This window comes from Triticum dicoccoides, chromosome 4A (assembly GCF_002162155.2).
Source record: "Triticum dicoccoides isolate Atlit2015 ecotype Zavitan chromosome 4A, WEW_v2.0, whole genome shotgun sequence".
Taxonomy (NCBI): Eukaryota; Viridiplantae; Streptophyta; class Magnoliopsida; order Poales; family Poaceae; genus Triticum; species Triticum dicoccoides.
In genome coordinates this window covers 472,550,216-472,570,183 of record NC_041386.1, presented here as the reverse complement: position 1 = coordinate 472,570,183, position 19,968 = coordinate 472,550,216, and the positions used below count along the sequence as shown (strand labels likewise).

Here is a 19,968-nt window from a genome sequence, read left to right as displayed (position 1 = left end):
ATGCTAACAAAACTTGTACTGTCAAAGCATTGTTCCAATGTCTCTTAAAATATATATTTTCATAGAGGGTCGTTCTGACAAGTGTGGTACCATGCTGATCCAATAAAAGACCGGCGAAGACAAGATCAAGTTCCGCCACTTCTGCTTTGAAGAGACTGCTACCAAGCTGTACCTCAGCCTCAAGGACAAGAATGACTCCAGTTTGGGGTTCAACATGCTGCTCGCAAATCCTAATATAATATTTGAGTCTCACCATGTTGCTTCCATTATAAAATGTGGCTTCGTGATGGCAGTATTGCCAACATTGACCTCATCGAGTCCATCAAGATTAATAAGCCTGGGATCAAGGATGCAGGTCCTCATCACATTCAGGCACATATATCCTCGTATGCAGTCTGATATATTCAATTGTAGATCCACCAGGTATACCATCAAGGTTAAGATCAACATGAATAACTCCATTTGGGAAAACAATAAAAGGGAAGGGATCCACTCGCCTCAAGAAGAACGACGACCACAATGAGGTATATATGCTCATACCTGTTTATTATTACATTTACACTTCTTGTTTATGTATAATTACCGTAAAACTATCTGGACCAATTTAGTCTTGTTTTGACAGGATGAATGATAGCAAGAGTAGCTTAGGACCAGTCATTTATTTACATAGCTTTTTTGTTACAGAAGCACAATAGCTAAGAATTACAGCCCTTTCTTGTACCGTGGACAAAGGTTCGACAGAAAAATAGCATAGAACTAAAGAAAGATTAGAATTAACTCACTCTTAATGCAACTATTTTCATGAAAAACAATACTACCATTGAACCGAAGGAGCCAGGTGCGGGTGTCGTTCCGAGATATATCCAGTAGCCCCACAGTCGAAGAAGCTGAAGCGGGCGGTATTGTGACGGTGCATAACAACACTCTAGGGCTAATAACTTCAGGTTCAGTGGGAGGGAAACAATTGTGTAGAATGCCCTATCGTTTGATGTGATATATGCCCAAGAGATTAGGAGTCCTTGATTGTTATATGTGCCCATTCTTAAAGAAAGCAAGGAGTGAAGTAGAAGCTTCACCATTTGAGCACCAAGGACGTATCATTGACTACAATGTTCATCAGGTTGCTTAGAAGAGATATGAGCAAAAGTATGATCATTTGTAAATATTATTTTCAAGTGAGATGAGCAGCAGTACCAAGATAGAAACAATGTTAAAGTATCTTTAGATTTTATTTCATTTTTTTGATAGAGCTGGCATTTATTTGGATATGATTTTCCATGGTGGGGAGAGATGGCGATGGCGCGGGGTGAGTAGGTTGGGGGAATGAGATATGAGTGTGAGCAGTGTGTTGTGGGGTGAGAGAGTGAATCGCCTTTTTTAGATAAAAAGAAAAGGAGTTGTTGATTGCTTTTTTAAGGGAAAAGCCACTGTTTGTTTTGAAAGAAATGTCACACATTTTTTATATAGTGAATAATACCACGTATCCTAATAAGTCATTTCTATGGAATAATTACAAACAAGTGATTCAAAGGTGAGCCATTATCAAAATTGGATGTGACCCACTCTAATAGAAGGCACGATGCCACACACTTCGACTAAAAATGTCACATGTTGTTATCTAGCAGCTGACCGATGAATATATCTTTACTTTTTCGGGTCAGAGTTTAAAACTGATGGCTTCGGCTGATGCTTTGATGGATTGGGCCGAGACCTTGTCGAGTTTTACACAATCAGAAGAGGTGCATACAAATAATTGTTATTTTTTGTATATATTTTGCACATGATAACACAAAAGGTATATTTCTACATATATGTTTATTATTTTAGGGGATGAGAGAGATAAAGATGGATTATGTCGACGTTTAAAAACATCAACAAGGGTCCCCATGCGATGTCATTGAAAGGCCCAAAAATATCATCAAGTTTTATACACCAACATGAAATAAAATTAAAGGCCCGTGGCAACGCACGGGCATTATACTAGTAGTAGTTAGTACTCCTCCTGTCCCATAATATAATGTACATTGGTTTTTGTGAGAGTCAAACTCACAAATTTTGACTAAGTTTAATTTTTTTTATCTATTTCAACAATACAAAATAATATTATATGAAAATATATTTCATGATAATCTAATGATATTGATTTGATATTCCAGATGCTGATAATTTTTCTATAAACTTGATCAAAATTCACTAAGTTTGACTTTAAAAATATCTAACACACACTATGTTATGAGACGGAAGGAATAGTACTGTTTTGTCTAATTACAACACACTAGTATTAACTATCACACATGCATATATTTTCAACTTTATAATGCGTTACACCAAAATTTAAGCTTTGCTAAAAAAATTAAATTTAAGCATAACAGCCAAAAGATAATGTTGATTGATCCAACTTCCAGAACAAATTAAAAGAGCATCACATCGCCAAAACACGGCATGAACCAATTAAAATTCCAGCCGAAAGTATGTCGCATAGAGCTCCCAAACTGTCGCAGGCTAGTCACATGATTGAAGAGTTAGCTTACTGCTAGGTCGGCAGATTGAACATAAACAGCAAAAAGGCTCTTGATTCACACAAAATTGATAGCAGCTGGGATGGTTATATAGACAGTGACTACTTCAGCTATCTGTTAGGCTCATGGAAAGTACATCACTTATGTATAATGAATTATTTTATCCTTTCAAGCCGCTTTCATAACACTGTTGGATGCAGGTTATGTACAAAAATAAAATAAAATCAAAGAACTGTTCTGGAGGTGGAACTCGGAAGTCCAAACCAAAACCAGAAATATCTTTACAATGTCCTGCGGTTTCGGTATAGTACAGAGGTCTCACTCAGCTGAATGGGAGCGATTCATGGTCGTCGCCTATTGAGGACCGAGTCTCCTAGGTCAGATCATCTTCAGGATCGGACAATTCACCTTCGGCAACATTCACCTCCTGGCGGGAGAATTCCCACAGCAGTTGTTCGATTCCCAGCTTCCTCAATTCATGTATCCCTTGCTCAACTGTAACAAAATTGTGTTTCATGAGTGGGCAAAAACAGAATGCGATGGGGAGAATTATATGGGGTTGAAGTTAGCGTTATGGCTGGGCTGGCAATTGGAATTGATTGCCAGATCCCAAAATTAGCAATTTCAATGTAACGTTTAGAACCTCATAAATGGTTAACCTTCTAGATGAAGACAGTTCAATTTTAAGAGAAGGGTAGGTTTGTTATCCTAAAGGTTCATGCCGCTGCTACTCTGCATCCCAACCTTGTTGCGAGCCAACTTTGGGTTATGATTTTACAATAATGGGATGTGCACCGTAAATTATGTGTGGCTTGATTATGCAAAGTCATGTTTTCACATTTGATCCAGGTTGGAACAGCATAATTAGTGCCAGTTTGCATGTTTTGTTAGGAAATGGAACCAAACAAAATTAGCTTAAGTGGGCAATGTACAAGCAGTCAAGTGCATACCATCTACAGCATCATGTGAAGTTGGTTGCCGCCCATGTCGATCAACCCACATCTGCAGTCGCTCCTCTGCGATATCCTCTTCCACATTATGGGTTTTAGCCCTTCTCCAGAAATACATGAGCCAAGCCTGAGTAATACCAAAGTGAAGGGTCACTTTTACAAGCAAAATAACAACATAGATAGAGAACAAAAAAAGAGGAAGCCCAAGAATCCCATTGGCATGTGAGACTGGACAAACTTGTCATTCTCACAAGCAATGGAAACTTTCCAGCAGCAATATTTCCTATATGACGTACTCCCTCTGTAAACTAATGTAAGAGCATTTAGATCACTAAAGTAGTAATCTAAACGCTCTTATATTAGTTTACGGAGGGAGTACAAATTAAAGGAAGATTCCTTAGCTAATATATCTCATAATTTACACTATAAGCAAGTACTGCTTACATGCAACTTTGTACTAAATCAGCGACACTTATTTGGGGACGGAAGGAGTACATTATAAGAATATCAAAACACCACAAACACGACCGAGGACCAATTGTCTAATCAATAGCCTAAAGAAACATTCTGCTACCACAAAGAATCTTGCTTCTCTCCCGATGTTTCTCTCATTTACTTCTCTCCACAACTAAACCACAATATTGAGATGTACACACAACCCCTAAACCAGTTAAATGCAACAACGCTTAGATACAACACCTAAGAGACAATGCATTAGGGCGGTTGTCTCTAAAAATATACATCACCACCTAGGATGACGAGTTAAGAAATAATGCATTGTGAGTGCCCTAACTACAGTGTCACATCATCTACGTGCTGACTTGGCAGTGCATGACACTTGCTATGATGCCTGCACTGCGAGAGTCCTAGCTTCCCAACTTTTTATCAAAATACTTCCCCTCTTATACTTCCAGTGCAATTCTAGTCATAATGCTGGTACTTTTCCCTTCTTCAGTGTCATAAAAAATAGCTAATTAATTCTTCTTGTGCTTGCAGGCCTTGCTTTGGGTAGGAAAAAGAGTTCATTTAATGCCCTTGTGAGGAAAGAGGGATGGGCAATAGGGGCATTCACTCACATTCTTAATTCTTGTGACCAACTCTAAAAAGGGCATCTATTTCGAAATGGTGAGCATATCTTTTATAGAGGGAAGAACACACTTATTTTTCACTGGATTATGAAATACATCATATATTTATGAAGAATACATCAAGAGCTACCTGCTTGAACAACACGTCTTCCTCTTCCTCCTTGCTTAGGTCTGCAGAACCAGAAAATCAAGTTACACACTGATAAGAAATTTGCAAAATTCCCATACCGCAAAAGGATAGCATAGCATCGTGCAACAGGTAACTAAAGCTGAAAGAACAGCATTCTCATGGAGATGTAGCTAACTATACGTAGATGGCAAAAAATAAGGATAAAGATGATTGTACCAAATGCCTCAGTGAATTTTTCATCACCGGATGATTTAATATCTGCAAATAAACATAAGTGTTAGCCTCTCTGATGTGCAAGGAAGTAATATGAAATAATGATAACAGTTTAGAATGAATCCCCAGTATAGTTTTTTTGCAAAATGTATTCTTAATATTTTTAGTTTTTTACATAGTTAATAACAAATGGGAAAATCCACGGAAACAAAAACAGACCTGGATCTGATAGCTCTGCAACATTTGGACGATGATGTTGGGCAAGAGCAATAAGAACAGCATCCTCAACCTTTGAATAATAAGAAACAAACAGTGTCAGAATTCAGAACAGCCAACATAAGTGGAAGATCAGATTTCGATCAAAAACATAAGCACCTTTAAGAAGGCAAGTTCTTTAAGTCCCTTATCAACAGCAAGCATTGTTTCTATGTTGCCTTCTCCTGCTGTGACAGTCAAATCATGAACAAGCATGTCTGTTTCTTCCAAATCATTACTACCTCCATCCTTAGCTCTCAGTCCAGCTGATGTCACATACTCGAGGGGAAGAGGAGCAAACGAAGACCAGTATTCATATTTTGACATAGAGATGTCTGGATAGATGCCTGAAATCAATTGGAACTTGCAGAAATCAACTGGCAAGTTAAAAGTGGGGAGTGAAGTTACTGTTTTCTAATGGGAGTCTTGAAACATACTCCCTCCGTTCCAAAATAGATGACCCAACTTTGTATTAAAGTTAGTACAAAGTTGAATCATCTATTTTGGAACAGAGGGAGTAAGAAATAGAGCATAATTGTGTGAATACAACAAGGACTGGTATTATAGAATCGGTAATATTTTGAGTCCATGTATGCCATGTGACCAGCATTAAGTCTTTAGGAATTAATTGCATAAAGAAAAGCCCTCTGTGTGAATCTTAGTCCTTGTTCAGCAATATTTCGTAAGGCCCCAGCAAGGAATTACCATATTGGACAGCCAAGCCCCAGTAACGGGCAAGCCAACATCTCTTCATAACAACTTCTTCCTACAAACATCATGCATTTTAAATTAGCATTTCCAGAAGACGATGGACCTCTCTGTTCAGGTTGCATCTTTGGATTAAAAGGGAAAGGAAACTAACCATTTCTTCTTTGCTTAAGATCATCCTCTGTGTCATTGTGCGTAAGGCTTTTGTTTCAGATTCAGCCTCATTGAGTTTCCGCTCAGCAACTGCAGCCTTTTCACTTGCAGACTAGACGAAAGAATAGCAATTCATCAGAGATGATTCAACCAATACTGTTTTTGTTACCATAGGTTAGTACTTTTACCTGGAGCTGTTGTTGAAGAGTGGTGATTTCCTCGCTTTTATCATTTTTGGATATAAGCGCTTTCCTTATTTCTTGCTGTTTTTATTTCAGAAAAACAGATATACCAATATCATTTTCACGCATAACATCCAGGAGCCAAAGATTGGCAATATGACTAACAAAAGGAATGCATTTCTATGACCTAAGTGTATGCGGGTACATGTACATTCTTTTCAGAAAAAATGTACATGTACATAAGCGAAAACAAATCCTGGGGGCACCATTCATCACAGTTGGAGTATCGACAGCAATTTTATTTGGAAAAATTGTAGAAAAAATAGACAATGTTATCAAGAAAATATCTAATTAATCAAAACAAAGATTGTACCTCCTTCCTCACTAGCATCTCCTCCCTCCTGCATTCAAATCGGAAATCGTCAAAAAAAGTGGTAGGCAAGCCAACATGCAAGAGGACGCAAGTTTTGAAAAGGAGAGAAAACCCCCCGGCATAAGAGGACCAAAATTATATGCATGGTTACCTTTTCATAAGTTTAACTTCCATAGATAATCCATCACCAAGATTAGCAACCTGAACATATTAACAAATTGTGTGATGGATAATATAAAATGTGATGGTCATAACTACATTATCTACTTGAATTGGTCACAGTACTTCTGCTTGACTCCTGGTGATACAAAGCGAAATAACCAAGCTATGTGACCAAAAAGAAAGCTTGAACCAGATGAAACTAAATCAAGACAGGATAACGACTGATGCTTCCATATCACTTCAGGTTAAAAGTGAGAAACGCTGCCCTTTTCGTATTAGCCATTTATTCACCCGCAAAAAAAGTATTAGCCATTTATAATTATATATGTAAAGAAGTAGCAAATGTCATCTTGGTAATTCCATGGTACATCAAAGAATTACTACATGGCTTACCTGTTTCTCAAGCTCCCTTGTCCGAGCTTCAGATTGTCTAAATTTCTCTTCTGCTAGTCCAAGCTAAATTTGAAAAAACAGCGAGTATTATCACTAGTGCCACACATAAGACACTTACCCTTTACTTTATTTTCATCGAATTGTTCACAACATGCAAGAATTACAACGCACCTTTTCCAAAAGATTCACATTCTCATCTTTGAGCATCTCAACCTGAAAAGCAACCGTAATCAGATGACCTCATTCGAATTAAGGTACTTCATTATTCTTGATGAACACATCATATTGTATAACTAATAGCTCTGCTGTTCTAAAAAAACTAATAGCTCTGCAAAAAAGCATCCAATCGCATAAAGTATGAGGTGAAAACAACAAAACTGAGGACAAACCTCTTCTGTTAGTGTTGAACTGTCATGTGAATCTCTTGATCGACCGGACTGCGCGAAAGTAGGATCTGGATAGATTGTCCTACAAAATATTTCAGTAAAATTATTAGGTTTGATCTGAACAATCTGCTGCAAATTTACATGTAAATATCTTGACAAAGATTAGTTAGGAATGGATGATCTTGCAGAAGTAGTGAAAGTTACTCCGACAATATCAGCAATCATAAGTGTATTTTGGGTGAGCACTGTTGTGTAAACGTTTTAAGTCAATAAGAAGATGCCGGGGGTGTGATGATTAGATCAAGAGTAATGATTAGAGCAATATAATGTCAATGCACACAGTGTGCTCATGCTGAACAAAGCAATACGTAAACAGGAATTTTGCTAGCCAATTAGGAATAGACAAGATGGTGGCATCAGATTATACTTTGTAAATAGTAACATTATACTCTCTACGTGCAAGGTAAGGGAATAAACATTTATTAGCATAAAAAAAAGAAATTGTAAACTCTTTTCAAATTTTATTTTATTGTAAACTACAGATAAATATAGCTCCTTTGTTTTCTCCTGTGCAAAACCCATTTGTACAACACGCCACAGTCACATTTTTAAAACTAGAAATAACTGGACCTTCCTGCATGCCTTATAAGTCAAAATTGTTCTTATTCGTATCAATCAGGAAGCCTGTGCAGTTTAAGTTCTATGCAGCATAGAGAAAGTGTCTGATTCACTTACATTTTGGGAATGCCGTCCAATTTGTTTTTTATTAAGGGCCTCTTTGATTCGTAGGATTTTGAAAACGCAGGAATATGAAAAGATTGGAGTGGCATGCCCACTTGAATCTTATAGGATTAGCCATGAGTGTTTGATGGCACAGGAAAAACAAAGGAATTGTAAAAAGAGGCTGGAGTGGATATTAGATTTCCTATAAAATGTAGTACAAAAGATTCCATAGGCAAAATTCCTATGGGATTCAATCCTATGAATCAAAGGACCAGCATAGGAAAAAATCCTAAGGATTTCAATCCTCCGGTAATCCTATAAAATTCCTTTGAATCAAAGAGCCCTTAAGGAGCCAAAAGAAAATCAGTTTTCTACAAGTGATTTTTCATCTTACTACTTGGTGCTAGAACTGCCTACCACGGTACCACCACCTTGGTCATACATGTGTGCCATACATCACACACACAAAATTTTCATAAATCATTTGAAATCACCATGAATCACATGGATGATATTGCTTTTCTTTTTCGATAACTAACTAAAACCAAGAGTGTCAATTCTGGATTTGGTTACCAGGCACCAACTTGCACATTATAACAGAAAATGCATTAGGCAAGTTGCACCCATGTTTTCAGAGGTAATATTGGTTTGTTTCAGAAAAATAGAAGTGGTGTTGGCAGTACAGCACTACAATTCAAGCAAAACAAATTATCTCAGAAGCATATTCAGTTACCTTCTTTCTCTAGGTGTCCCATTGGGCACCTCCACAGCTTGTAGAGGCCTCACATTAGCCCCAACAGGTGGTACAAAACTTGACCTTCCTGTTGATTGTGCGCGATTTGCTACACCAGAGTCCACACCGTTCCGACCTAACTAGGTAAACGAGGACAAATATAATAAGCCGGCCAATTCATAGAACTGAAAACTGAAATTCTGAAAAGCACATCATCCTTCAATTATTATAATCAGGTTATCATGCACATGCATCAATAGTTCAGTACTTAAAGACAATCAAAAGTCAAATCAAGTTTTCCATCCGTTTACTTTTTTACCATTCAGCATGAAGCACAACAAGCTTAAATTCTACCAAAAAGAAACATCAAATGCAGCACCACCATGAAAACAACCTACCAACTACAGTTCCTGTTATTGACAAACAAAAACATTAGGTGACAAACAATTCTGCCGATTTTTACATCAACATCGATGAATTTCAGATCTTCAGGGGAGATTTCTCAGCCTTCAGACCAGCTCCAACTCTGACCATTCTTGGTCCTCTCCACATCGCTCTGGCTGATTTGGTATAATCTGTTGTTCACCCACGATCAATGCCCGCGGATCATGAAGCGGCTCTGGACTTCTACGTGCACTTCCAAGCTCAAGGGATTTGCTTGCCTCCTAATTAATGACAGGCTGAACACTAGGGACATTATGGAAATGAAAAACTGACAAGTTTCTGATAGCAACAGGTGTGTTCTCCACTCAGGCAACATGGTTGAAACTCGTGATCTTCTCCTTGGTTCGTGCCCTTTCGGACAATCTTGCTGGGGTAGGATGGATCTTCAAATGGGTGGTGGCAGCAACTTCAACCAGGAGAGATTTTCAGACAAAATGAGCTCTACCACTTAAACCCCTGATGCAGTTTGTATGCTTTGTCAACTAAATGCCCCCCTTACCTGCTAGCACTGCTATGGAAGAAATTTGCCTCGGTTTATAAAAGAAATTATGTTTAGCCTAGTTTGAGCAAATTGGTTCACAGTAAATTCCAAGAAATTGGTGCGATTGATCATCGTTGACATTACTTATGGCCGGTGAGTTGCTCCTGCTACGGCCTCCGGTGAGTATTGACTCCAGCGGCTTTGGCAACGCCACCGGCTCCTCGCCTCCATCCTCACTCCCTCGGCTGCTACCCCACCCGACACTCTCCACATCGGCCTCCAGCTCGGGCTCGGCAACAATAGCATTCACAACGGCCTCCCCACTGCCCTCCCGCCTCGATCGCCGGCTCGGTGGTCTGACAGCCAACACCTCCACGGCCGGCTCAGCAACAATAGGATTCACAGCGTCGTCCCCGCTGCCATCCCGCCTCGATCGTCGGCTTGGTGGTCTGGCAGCCAACGCCTCCACCGCCGGCTCAGTAACAATAGGATTCACCACGGCATCCCGACTGCCCTCCCGCCTCGATCCTCGGCTTGATGGTCTCGCGGCCATCGCCTCCGCCTCCGGTGCCGCTTCCACGCGCCTATCCGCGCTCGAACTCCGCGCTCCGCGTGACAGCTGCTGCAGTGGTGTCTCCTCCTCCACGGCCGACGCGACGTCTGGCTGCGCCTCGACGACCCTCCCAGGAGGCGCGCTGAGACGGCCGCTCTCCCTCCGCGGGTCTCTCATCCGCACCGGCGCCTCCGACTCTTCCTCCCGGCCGCGAGTGCTTGCAGGTCGCGCCCCTCGAGCGTCCCCGGTGCCGCGACGCGAGCGCGCGTCGTCCGCGTAGCCCATGTCCTCCCCGCCGCGTACCCCCCGAGCGTTGCCGACGTCCTCGGTCACGCTTCCCTCGCGCCGCAATCGCGTGGGGACGTCGTCCCTCGCGCCGGGGTCATGAGGTCCGCCGCGCCTCCGCGAGGGAGAGTCAGACGACGGGGCCGCAGGAGGCGTCGCGTTGCGGCGGTAGCGCTGGAGGTTGGGGAGCGGAGCTTCGATGATCATGCTGAACTCGCCCGCCGCGCCCGCGTGGGCCATCATGACCTCCTCCATGCGCAACATGGCCTCCCGCGCCGCAGCCGCGCGCCGGGGATCCGACGCCGCGGCGGCGGGTCGTGGCCTCCGGGCGGGGCCGACGCCGCTGGCCCGGCCTGCGTCCATTTCTGTAGCTTTGACTTTTGTTTGACTCGTTCTCCTCTCTCTCTCTCTCTCTCTCTGCCCTCAGAGCCTCGCGTTTGGGTCGGAAAGAGAGGGCAGGTTGGAAATTTGGCGTTGACGGACGGGAAGGCTGGCGGCGGCGTGACACGCGAGCGCAGTGGGCGTGCGACTCGAGCAAAAGGAAGGAGCGACCAGGTCAGCTCGGGTGCGGAGGCCCATTGGGGGACGCGCGATGAGGCCTGGTCCAGACGCTCGGGCCATACTGGCCTTGTGCGCATATGGCACAGCGGCAGCGGCCGGATGGATTTCTTTTTTGAAAGGACCAATGAAAGAATTCTGATGCGTTCAGCCAGCAGGAAATCAATCCACCGAATGAAAAAGAGAGCACCTATGGCGACTGAATATTTTTGGAAGTCTCAGCTTATTCTAAGTGGACCGTTGTGTTATTGTCACTCCTACCACTGGCGAAGCTACAACAAGGCCAGGGCCCGTCCAGCCCATGGCCGAAACATTGAAGAGTATATGTAAAATAATGCTTTTTGAGAAATAAATATTTGTTTCCCTTTAGCTTGGCCCACTCAACCATATTTGGTAGCTTCACTATTTTCTTGTACCTTCAAGACATAATTTCTTCTCCCCATGACCCTTCCTCTTCCCGTACGGACTGCTATCCCCCTATCTTGCCTCATGTGTGGTCTTGTCCGAGCTCTCGCCGGCAATGGCCATGTTATCATCATCTTGAGCTCGTGTGGTGTCTAATTCAAGAGAAAATCAAAATGAACAGCCCCCATCTGTACCAACGAAACCTCGTCCTCGCCTACATTGGTCGTGCCATCTCCGTTGTCGATGAAGTCCTGGGTTGACCTCGTCGTGGATGCCACAACCATTAGCGTCACCCTATCTCAGCCTTGAGACTTTGTGTTGTTGCTTCCATGCGGAATCGGCCAATCTAAACCTTATTTTCAGGCAACTGTGGAGTCTTGTGCGCCCAATTATTTAAAAAAATTCGTGAGGTCTTACATAATGCTAATAATTCTAGGGAATCAAGTACACAATTCTAAGGAATCCGGTACCTCAGGGAATGCTAAACATAGAAATAATCCCGTGGACGAAAATCTCCTAGGACTCATCCAAAACAAATGAGCAGTAATAGTAAAGATATCTTTGTAATGATAAAGATAATCTTTATTTTGAAAGCAATGGTTTAAATAGTTGAGAAAATGATTTCTTTCTTCCTCAGTTACAAGGACGCATCCTTCTCTTATTTTGTGGCGTGTCATGTACCGTGAGAATGCGATCCACCGGACCACATGGATGAACTTGTGGAGAGCTTTTTCTTCGTGATGGCCGGCCGATCAATGCCGATTTTCCCATTAAACAAAGCCAAAAAGGTCAGAGTGAATAAGGGCACGCATTAATGAGCCGCGTTGACCGTGCATGGATTGCGTGGCATCGACCAGACCGCCTCGGGATTCCCGTGTGATTTACTTTTGGGTTCCCTAAGCTACTGCTAAGCTCTGACTATTTTACTGGTATACCGCGTAGATCAAGCAGATTAGCAGAGCATAATTTTCGCTGGCAGAAATGCAACTGTTCATAGTACTACTCTCGAGCATTTCTTTCTTTCTAATAGCTTTCTACGTAGAAATTAAGCCGCATATGTCTGGGCTAATCAAATTTCCGGAGCAAACACACACGGTTCGAGTGATCGAAACTTCCTCCGAGCAGAACTCAACCAGAGAAAGCTTGCGCCTCTATATCGCCTCCCTGATTTCTCTGCAGCGAAGGGATTTCTGGGAGTGTTCCGCTATGTCTTACTATTTCCGCCTAATTAACCTCTTGCCAAAGATTAAAACTGAAACGCGGGCAGCGCTGGAAAGGAAATGTTAGCAAGTACTACTAATTAGCAGTAAATACATACCTTGGGCAACGCCATCCCGAAGAACTTGTCCTTGACGCCGCCGGCGCTCTTTGCAACGTACCCGTGCAAGGGGCTCCGGCCGCCGCCGTAACGCCCGTTGGTGCTGCCGTCGTCGTCTCCGTACCCGTTCTCGTCGGAGTCGGAGTCTGCGGCGGCGACTCGCGCGCCTGGGCGCGACATGACATGCGCCAGCGCCGCCGCGGCGCGCGCCTTGGACCGCGCCGCCAGAGGGTGTACCGGTGACGACGTGGCTGGACCCAGGGGGTGTGCCGGGGACGCCGGGGCGGAGTACATCTCCGCTGGCGAGCGTCGCCGGCCGTATGTTGGGCTCCCTGCCCGCCGCCAGTCCATGGCTTAAGTCGACTCACCGTAGAGTAATGCCCTTTGTGTGTACTACGAGAGAGGGGGATATTAGGGAGCACTATCCCTACTCAAGAATGAGAAAGATGGTAAGACTGTATGAGAAGGTAGCGTCGGATCAGGAAAGTATAAATGTCAGGCCCAGGCCCATGGGCCTACAGTGACTCAAGAAGACAGAGGCATGGCCAAGTGAGCCCACTTACTACTAGAAAAATGGTTCCCCTCTCGTTAGGGTTTAACTCCTCTCGGCGGCGGCGATTGTTTTCGCCCCCACGTAGAGATCGATCTCTCCCCCTCCCCTACCTCTATCGCCGGCGTCGCTCGCGGCCCTCGGGGCTCCGCTTCCTGGCGGTGGAACAGGGATCGCTGGGATCTTACCGCCCGCGGTTTCATCAACTCTCGGGCGAGAGAACTATGGCTGACGCTGCTTCTGGATCGGGCGGTCTCACGTCTGACCTGGAGGCGATGATGGAGGAACTTGGACTCAAGGAAGCCGATCTCCAAGATGTGGTGATCGAAGATGAGGAATTACCGGCGGAGGCGACCCGCTGGATGGCGATAGCTAGGGTTCATACGGATCGAACCTATAGCCAGTACTGGTTCTTCAGGAACATGAGGGCGGCTTGGGACCTGGCCAAGGATGTGAAAATCAGGCCGCTCGAGGACAATCTATACACGCTGCAGTTTGCATGTCCTGGGAGACTGGGAACGTGTGATGCAGGATGGGCCGTGGTCTTTCAAGGGCAGGGCTGTGGTATTGGAACCATATGACGGCTACACAAAACCTTCGTCAATTGATCTAACCAAGATAGAGATATGGATCCAGATCCACGACTTTCCTGATGGTTTCTTCTCAAAAATCAAGGCTCTGTCTTCAACAGTGGGCGAATTCATATACGCCGAACCAATGTCCCAGGATTTCGAAGGGAATTTTGCTAGAGTTCGGGTTAAGATAGATGTTACTAAACCTCTGAAGAATGCAGTTTATTTGGTGGTGAAGAAGAAGGATACAATGCAGAGAGAGATATTCAGGGTGAAGTATGAACGACTCCCTGACTGGTGTGCGGTGTGTGGTTATCTCGGACACCTTTATAAAGAGTACGGAGATGGAGTCCATGCCCCAAAGGACCTATTTTTCAAGGATTTAAAAGCCTCTTGGTTCAAGGGACCAGGTAGAGGGCCAGGTGAAGGAAAAGGAGAGAATGAGGGTTCGGGATCTCGGGGTGGAAGAGGCAATGGCCAATCTGGCAGAGGCCGAGGTCGGATCCACACCAACATCAGCAAAAGCACGGGATACTGACGAGTACAAGCGTGACCAGGACATCTCCATGGAGGACAGAGAAAGAAATAGAAAGAGAGGAGCCGCGCTGACGATCTCAGACTCGTCATCTGTGAAGTCGGCTGTCCCAGAAACAACAACACAGCAACTGCTGCTACCGCCGCCTGAAATTCCAGCTAGGCCATCAGCGAAGCAGGAACCGAAGAGGAATAAAACCGGCGTGATGACCAACGACAAAAACAATGGGAGGACCAATGGTCTGAACAAAAACCTTGATGCGCGTTCTGGCGGGCCCCCACAGGGGTTGCGCCAAGCGCAATGAGCCTATTATGTTGGAACTGCCGCGGGGCTAGCAAACCCGCGACAGTCCAAGAGCTTCGTGGTCTGACGAAGCAGTATGCCCCCTCTATACTTTGCATTCTTGAAACTCAGATAGAGGGTACGAGAGTTGAAAATATGGTTGGCTCGCTAGGTTTTAACAAAAGCTTTGCAGTTAGTAGTTCGGGTAGAAGTGGCGGTCTTGGAATCTTTTGGAACGATGAAATAAAGCTTGAAATTGTTGGTTATTCGAAGTATCACATTGATGTTGTTATTGATGAGATGGTGGAATTTAAAACAAGGGTTACTTTTGTTTATGGTGAAGCCCAAGTGAACGAGAGGTATAAAACTTGGGACACACTCCGAGGAATAGTTGGTTCTAATGACGTACCATGGCTAGTTGTGGGGGATTTCAACAAAGTCTTGCATGACCATGAGCATGACGGAGTGGGTAGCCGCAGCCAGGCCCAGATGGATGCTTTCAGGGATGCGCTTGACACTTGCAGTCTCACGGATATAGGATATGTGAGGGCTGATTGGACGTTTGAGAAAAAAGTTGCAGGTGGCACATTCACTAGAGTCAGGCTCGACAGAGGGGTTGCAAACCTGGCATGGACGATAGCCTTTCCATCAGCGCGCTTGGAACATTGCACGGCAGCGGCGAGCGATCACTGTCCACTCTTTGTTAGCTACGTGCATGGGAACGCTGAAGGAAATATGCCCTAGAGGCAATAATAAAGTTATTATTTATTTCCTTATATCATGATAAATGTTTATTATTCATGCTAGAATTGTATTAACCGGAAACATAATACATGTGTGAATACATAGACAAACAGAGTGTCACTAGTATGCCTCTACTTGACTAGCTCGTTAATCGAAGATGGTTATGTTTCCTAACCATAAACAAAAGAGTTGTTATTTGATTAACGGGATCACATCATTAGGAGAATGATGTGATTGACATGACCCATTCCATTAGCTTAGCACCCGATCGTTTAGTATGTTGCTATTGCTTTCTTCATGACTTATACATGTTCCTATGACTATGAGATTATGCAACTCCCGTTTGCCGGAGGAACACTTTGTATGCTACCAAACATCACAACGTAACTGGGTGATTATAAAGGTGCTCTACAGGTGTCTCCAAAGGTACATGTTGGGTTGGCGTATTTCGAGATTAGGATTTGTCACTCCGATTGTCGGAGAGGTATCTCTGGGCCCTCTCGGTAATGCACATCACATAAGCCTTGCAAGCATTGCAACTAATGAGTTAGTTGTGAGATGATGTATTACGGAACGAGTAAAGAGACTTGCCGGTAACGAGATTGAACTAGGTATTGAGATACCGACGATCGAATCTCGGGCAAGTAACATACCGATGACAAAGGGAACAACGTATGTTGTTATGCGGTCTGACCGATAAAGATCTTCGTAGAATATGTAGGAGCCAATATGGGCATCCAGGTCCCGCTATTGGTTATTGACCGGAGACGTGTCTCGGTCATGTCTACATTGTTCTCGAACCGTAGGGTCCGCACGCTTAAGGTTTCGATGACAGTTATATTATGAGTTTATGAGTTTTGATGTACCGAAGGAGTTCGGAGTCCCGGATGGGATTGGGGACATGACGAGGAGTCTCGAAATGGTCGAGACGTAAAGATAGATATATTGGACGACTATATTCGGACATCGGAAAGGTTCCGAGTGATTCGGGTATTTTCGGAGGTACCGGGGAGTTACGGGAATTCGCCGGGGAGTATATGGGCCTTATTGGGCCATACGGGAATAGAGGAGAGAGACCAAAAGGAAGGAGGCCTGCGCCCCCCCCCTCTGGTCCGAATTGGACAAGGGGCGCAGCCTCCTTTTTCTTTTTCTTCTTCCTCTCCCCCTCTTTCCCCTTCTCCTACTCCAACAAGGAAGGAGGGAGTCCTACTCCCGGTGGGAGTAGGACTCCCCTTGGCGCGCCCCCTCCTAGGCCGGCCGCCCCCTCCCCCTTGCTCCTTTATATACGGGGGCAGGGGGCACCTCTAGACAGACAAGTTGATCTTCGTGATCGTTCCTTAGCCGTGTGCGGTGCCCCCCTCCACGATATTACACCTCGGTCATATTGTAGCGGTGCTTAGGAGAAGCCCTGCGACAGTTGAACATCAAGATCGTCACCACGCCGTTGTGCTGACGGAACTCATCCCCGAAGCTTTGCTGGATCGGAGCCCGGGGATCGTCATCGAGCTGAACGTGTGCCAAGAACTCGGAGGTGTCGGAGTAACGGTGCTTGGATCGGTCGGACAGTGAAGACGTACGACAACATCAACCACGTTGTGCTAACGCTTCCATTGTCGATCTACAAGGGTACGTAGATCACACTCTCCTCTCTCGTTGCTATGCATCACCATGATCTTGCGTGTGCGTAGGAAATTTTCTGAAATTGCTATGTTCCCCAACAGTGGCATCCGAGCCTAGGTTTTATGTGTTGATGTTATATGCACGAGTAGAACACAAGTGAGTTGTGGGCGATATAAGTCATACTACTTACCAGCATGTCATACTTTGGTTCGGCGGTATTGTTGGATGAAGTGGCCCGGACCGACATTACGCGTACGCTTACGCGAGACCGGTTCTCCCGACGTGCTTTGCACAAAGGTGGCTAGCGGGTGACAGTTTCTCCAACTTTAGTTGAACCGAGTGTGGCTATGCCCGGTCCTTGCGAAGGTTAAAACAGCACCAACTTGACAAACTATCATTGTGTTTTTGATGCGTAGGTAAGATTGGTTCTTGCTTAAGCCCGTAGCAGCCACGTAAAACTTGCAACAACAAAGTAGAGGACGTCTAACTTGTTTTTGCAGGGCATGTTGTGATGTGATATGGTCAAGACATGATGCTAAATTTTATTGTATGAGATGATCATGTTTTGTAACCGAGTTATCGGCAACTGGCAGGAGCCATCTGGTTGTCGCTTTATTGTATGCAATGCAATCGCGCTGTAATGCTTTACTTTATCACTAAGCGGTAGCAATAGTCGTGGAAGCATAAGATTGGCGAGACGACAATGATTCTACGATGGAGATCAAGGTGTCACGCCGGTGACGATGGTGATCACGATGGTGCTTCAAAGATGGAGATCACAAGCACAAGATGATGATGGCCATATCATATCACTTATATTGATTGCATGTGATGTTTATCTTTTATGCATCTTATCTTGCTTTGATTGACGGTAGCATTATAAGATGATCTCTCACTAATTATCAAGAAGTGTTCTCCCTGAGTATGCACCGTTGCGAAAGTTCTTCGTGCTGAGACACCACGTGATGATCGGGTGTGATAGGCTCTACGTTCAAATACAACGGGTGCAAAACAGTTGCACACGCAGAATACTCAGGTTATACTTGACGAGCCAAGCATATGCAGATATGGCCTCGAAACACGGAGACCGAAAGGTCGAGCGTGAATCATATAGTAGATATGATCAACATAGTGATGTTCACCAATGAAACTACTCCATCTCACGTGATGATCGGACATGGTTTAGTTGATTTGGATCACGTGATCACTTAGAGGATTAGAGGGATGTCTATCTAAGTGGGAGTTCTTAAGTAATATGATTAATTGAACTTAAATTTATCATGAACTTAGTCCTGGTAGTATTTTGCAAATAATGTTGTAGATCAATAGCTCGCATTGTTGCTTCCCTGTGCTTATTTTGATATGTTCCTAGAGAAAATTGTGTTGAAAGATGTTAGTAGCAATGATGCGGATTGGATCCGTGATCTGAGGTTTATCCTCATTGCTGCACAGAAGAATTATGTCCTTGATGCACCGCTAGGTGACAGACCTATTGCAGGAGCAGATGCAGACGTTATGAATGTTTGGCTGGCTCAAAATGATGACTACTTAATAGTTTAGTGCACCATGTTTAACGGCTTAGAATCGGGACTTCAAAAACGTTTTGAACGTCATGGACCATATGAGATGTTTCAGGAGTTGAAGTTAATATTTCAAGCAAATACCCGAGTTGAGAGATATGAAGTCTCCAACAAGTTCTATAGCCAAAAGATGGAGGAGAATCGCTCAACTAGTGAGCATGTGCTCAGATTGTCTGGGTACTACAATCGCTTGAATCAAGTGGGAGTTAAACTTCCAGATAAGATAGTGATTGACAGAATTCTCTAGTCACCATCAGCAAGTTAGTAGAACTTCGTGATGAACTATGATATGCAAGGGATAACGGAAATGATTCCCAAGCTCTTCGTAATGCGGAAATTGACGAAGGTAGAAATCGAGAAAAACATCAAGTGTTGATGGTAGACAAGACCACTAGTTTCAAGAAAAGGGCAGAGGGAAGAAGGGGAACTTCAAGAAGAACAGCAAGCAAGTTGCTGCTCAAGTGAAGAAGCCCAAGTCTGGTCCTAAGCCTGAGACTAAGTGCTTCTACTGCAAAGGGACTGGTCACTGGAAGCGGAACTGCCCCAAGTATTTGGCGGATAAGAAAGGATGGCAAAGTAAACAAAGGTATATTTGATATACATGTTATTGATGTGTACTTTAGTAGTGTTCATAGCAACCCCTCGGTATTTGATACTGGTTCAGTTGCTAAAAAGTAGTAGCTCAAAACGGGAGTTGCAGAATGAACAGAGACTAGTTAAGGGTGAAGTGATGATGTGTGTTGGAAGTGGTTCCAAGATTGATATGATCATCATCGCACACTCCCTATACTTTCGGGATTAGTGTTGAACCTGAATAAGTGTTATTTGGTGTTTGCGTTAAGCATGAATATGATTTGATCATGTTTATTGTAATACGGTTATTCATTTAAGTAAGAGAATAAATTGTTGTTCTGTTTACATGAATAAAACCTTATATGGTTACACACCCAATGAAAATAGTTCGTTGGATCTCGATCGTAGTGATACACATAATCATAATATTGAAACCAAAAGATGCAAAGTTAATAATGATAGTGCAACTTATTTGTAGCACTGCCGTTTAGGTCATATTG

At 43.8% G+C, this 19,968-nt stretch overlaps 1 protein-coding gene across 1 annotated transcript; it reads right to left on the bottom strand.

Annotated features, from left to right (window-relative positions):
- Positions 1-2,624: 2,624 nt before the first annotated feature.
- Positions 2,625-11,128, bottom strand: LOC119286260 (coiled-coil domain-containing protein SCD2-like). Its single transcript, XM_037565634.1, has 16 exons — positions 10,038-11,128; positions 8,969-9,104; positions 7,516-7,594; positions 7,298-7,339; positions 7,127-7,189; positions 6,723-6,772; positions 6,572-6,599; positions 6,205-6,279; positions 6,018-6,128; positions 5,861-5,921; positions 5,276-5,502; positions 5,120-5,189; positions 4,904-4,945; positions 4,688-4,728; positions 3,470-3,596; positions 2,625-3,014 (listed from the first exon to the last, which is right to left on the bottom strand). The coding sequence occupies exons 1-16, from the start codon at positions 11,092-11,094 to the stop codon at positions 2,893-2,895; spliced, it is 2,331 nt and encodes a 776-aa protein (XP_037421531.1). The 5' UTR covers positions 11,095-11,128; the 3' UTR covers positions 2,625-2,892.
- Between the last annotated feature and the right edge of the window lie 8,840 nt (positions 11,129-19,968).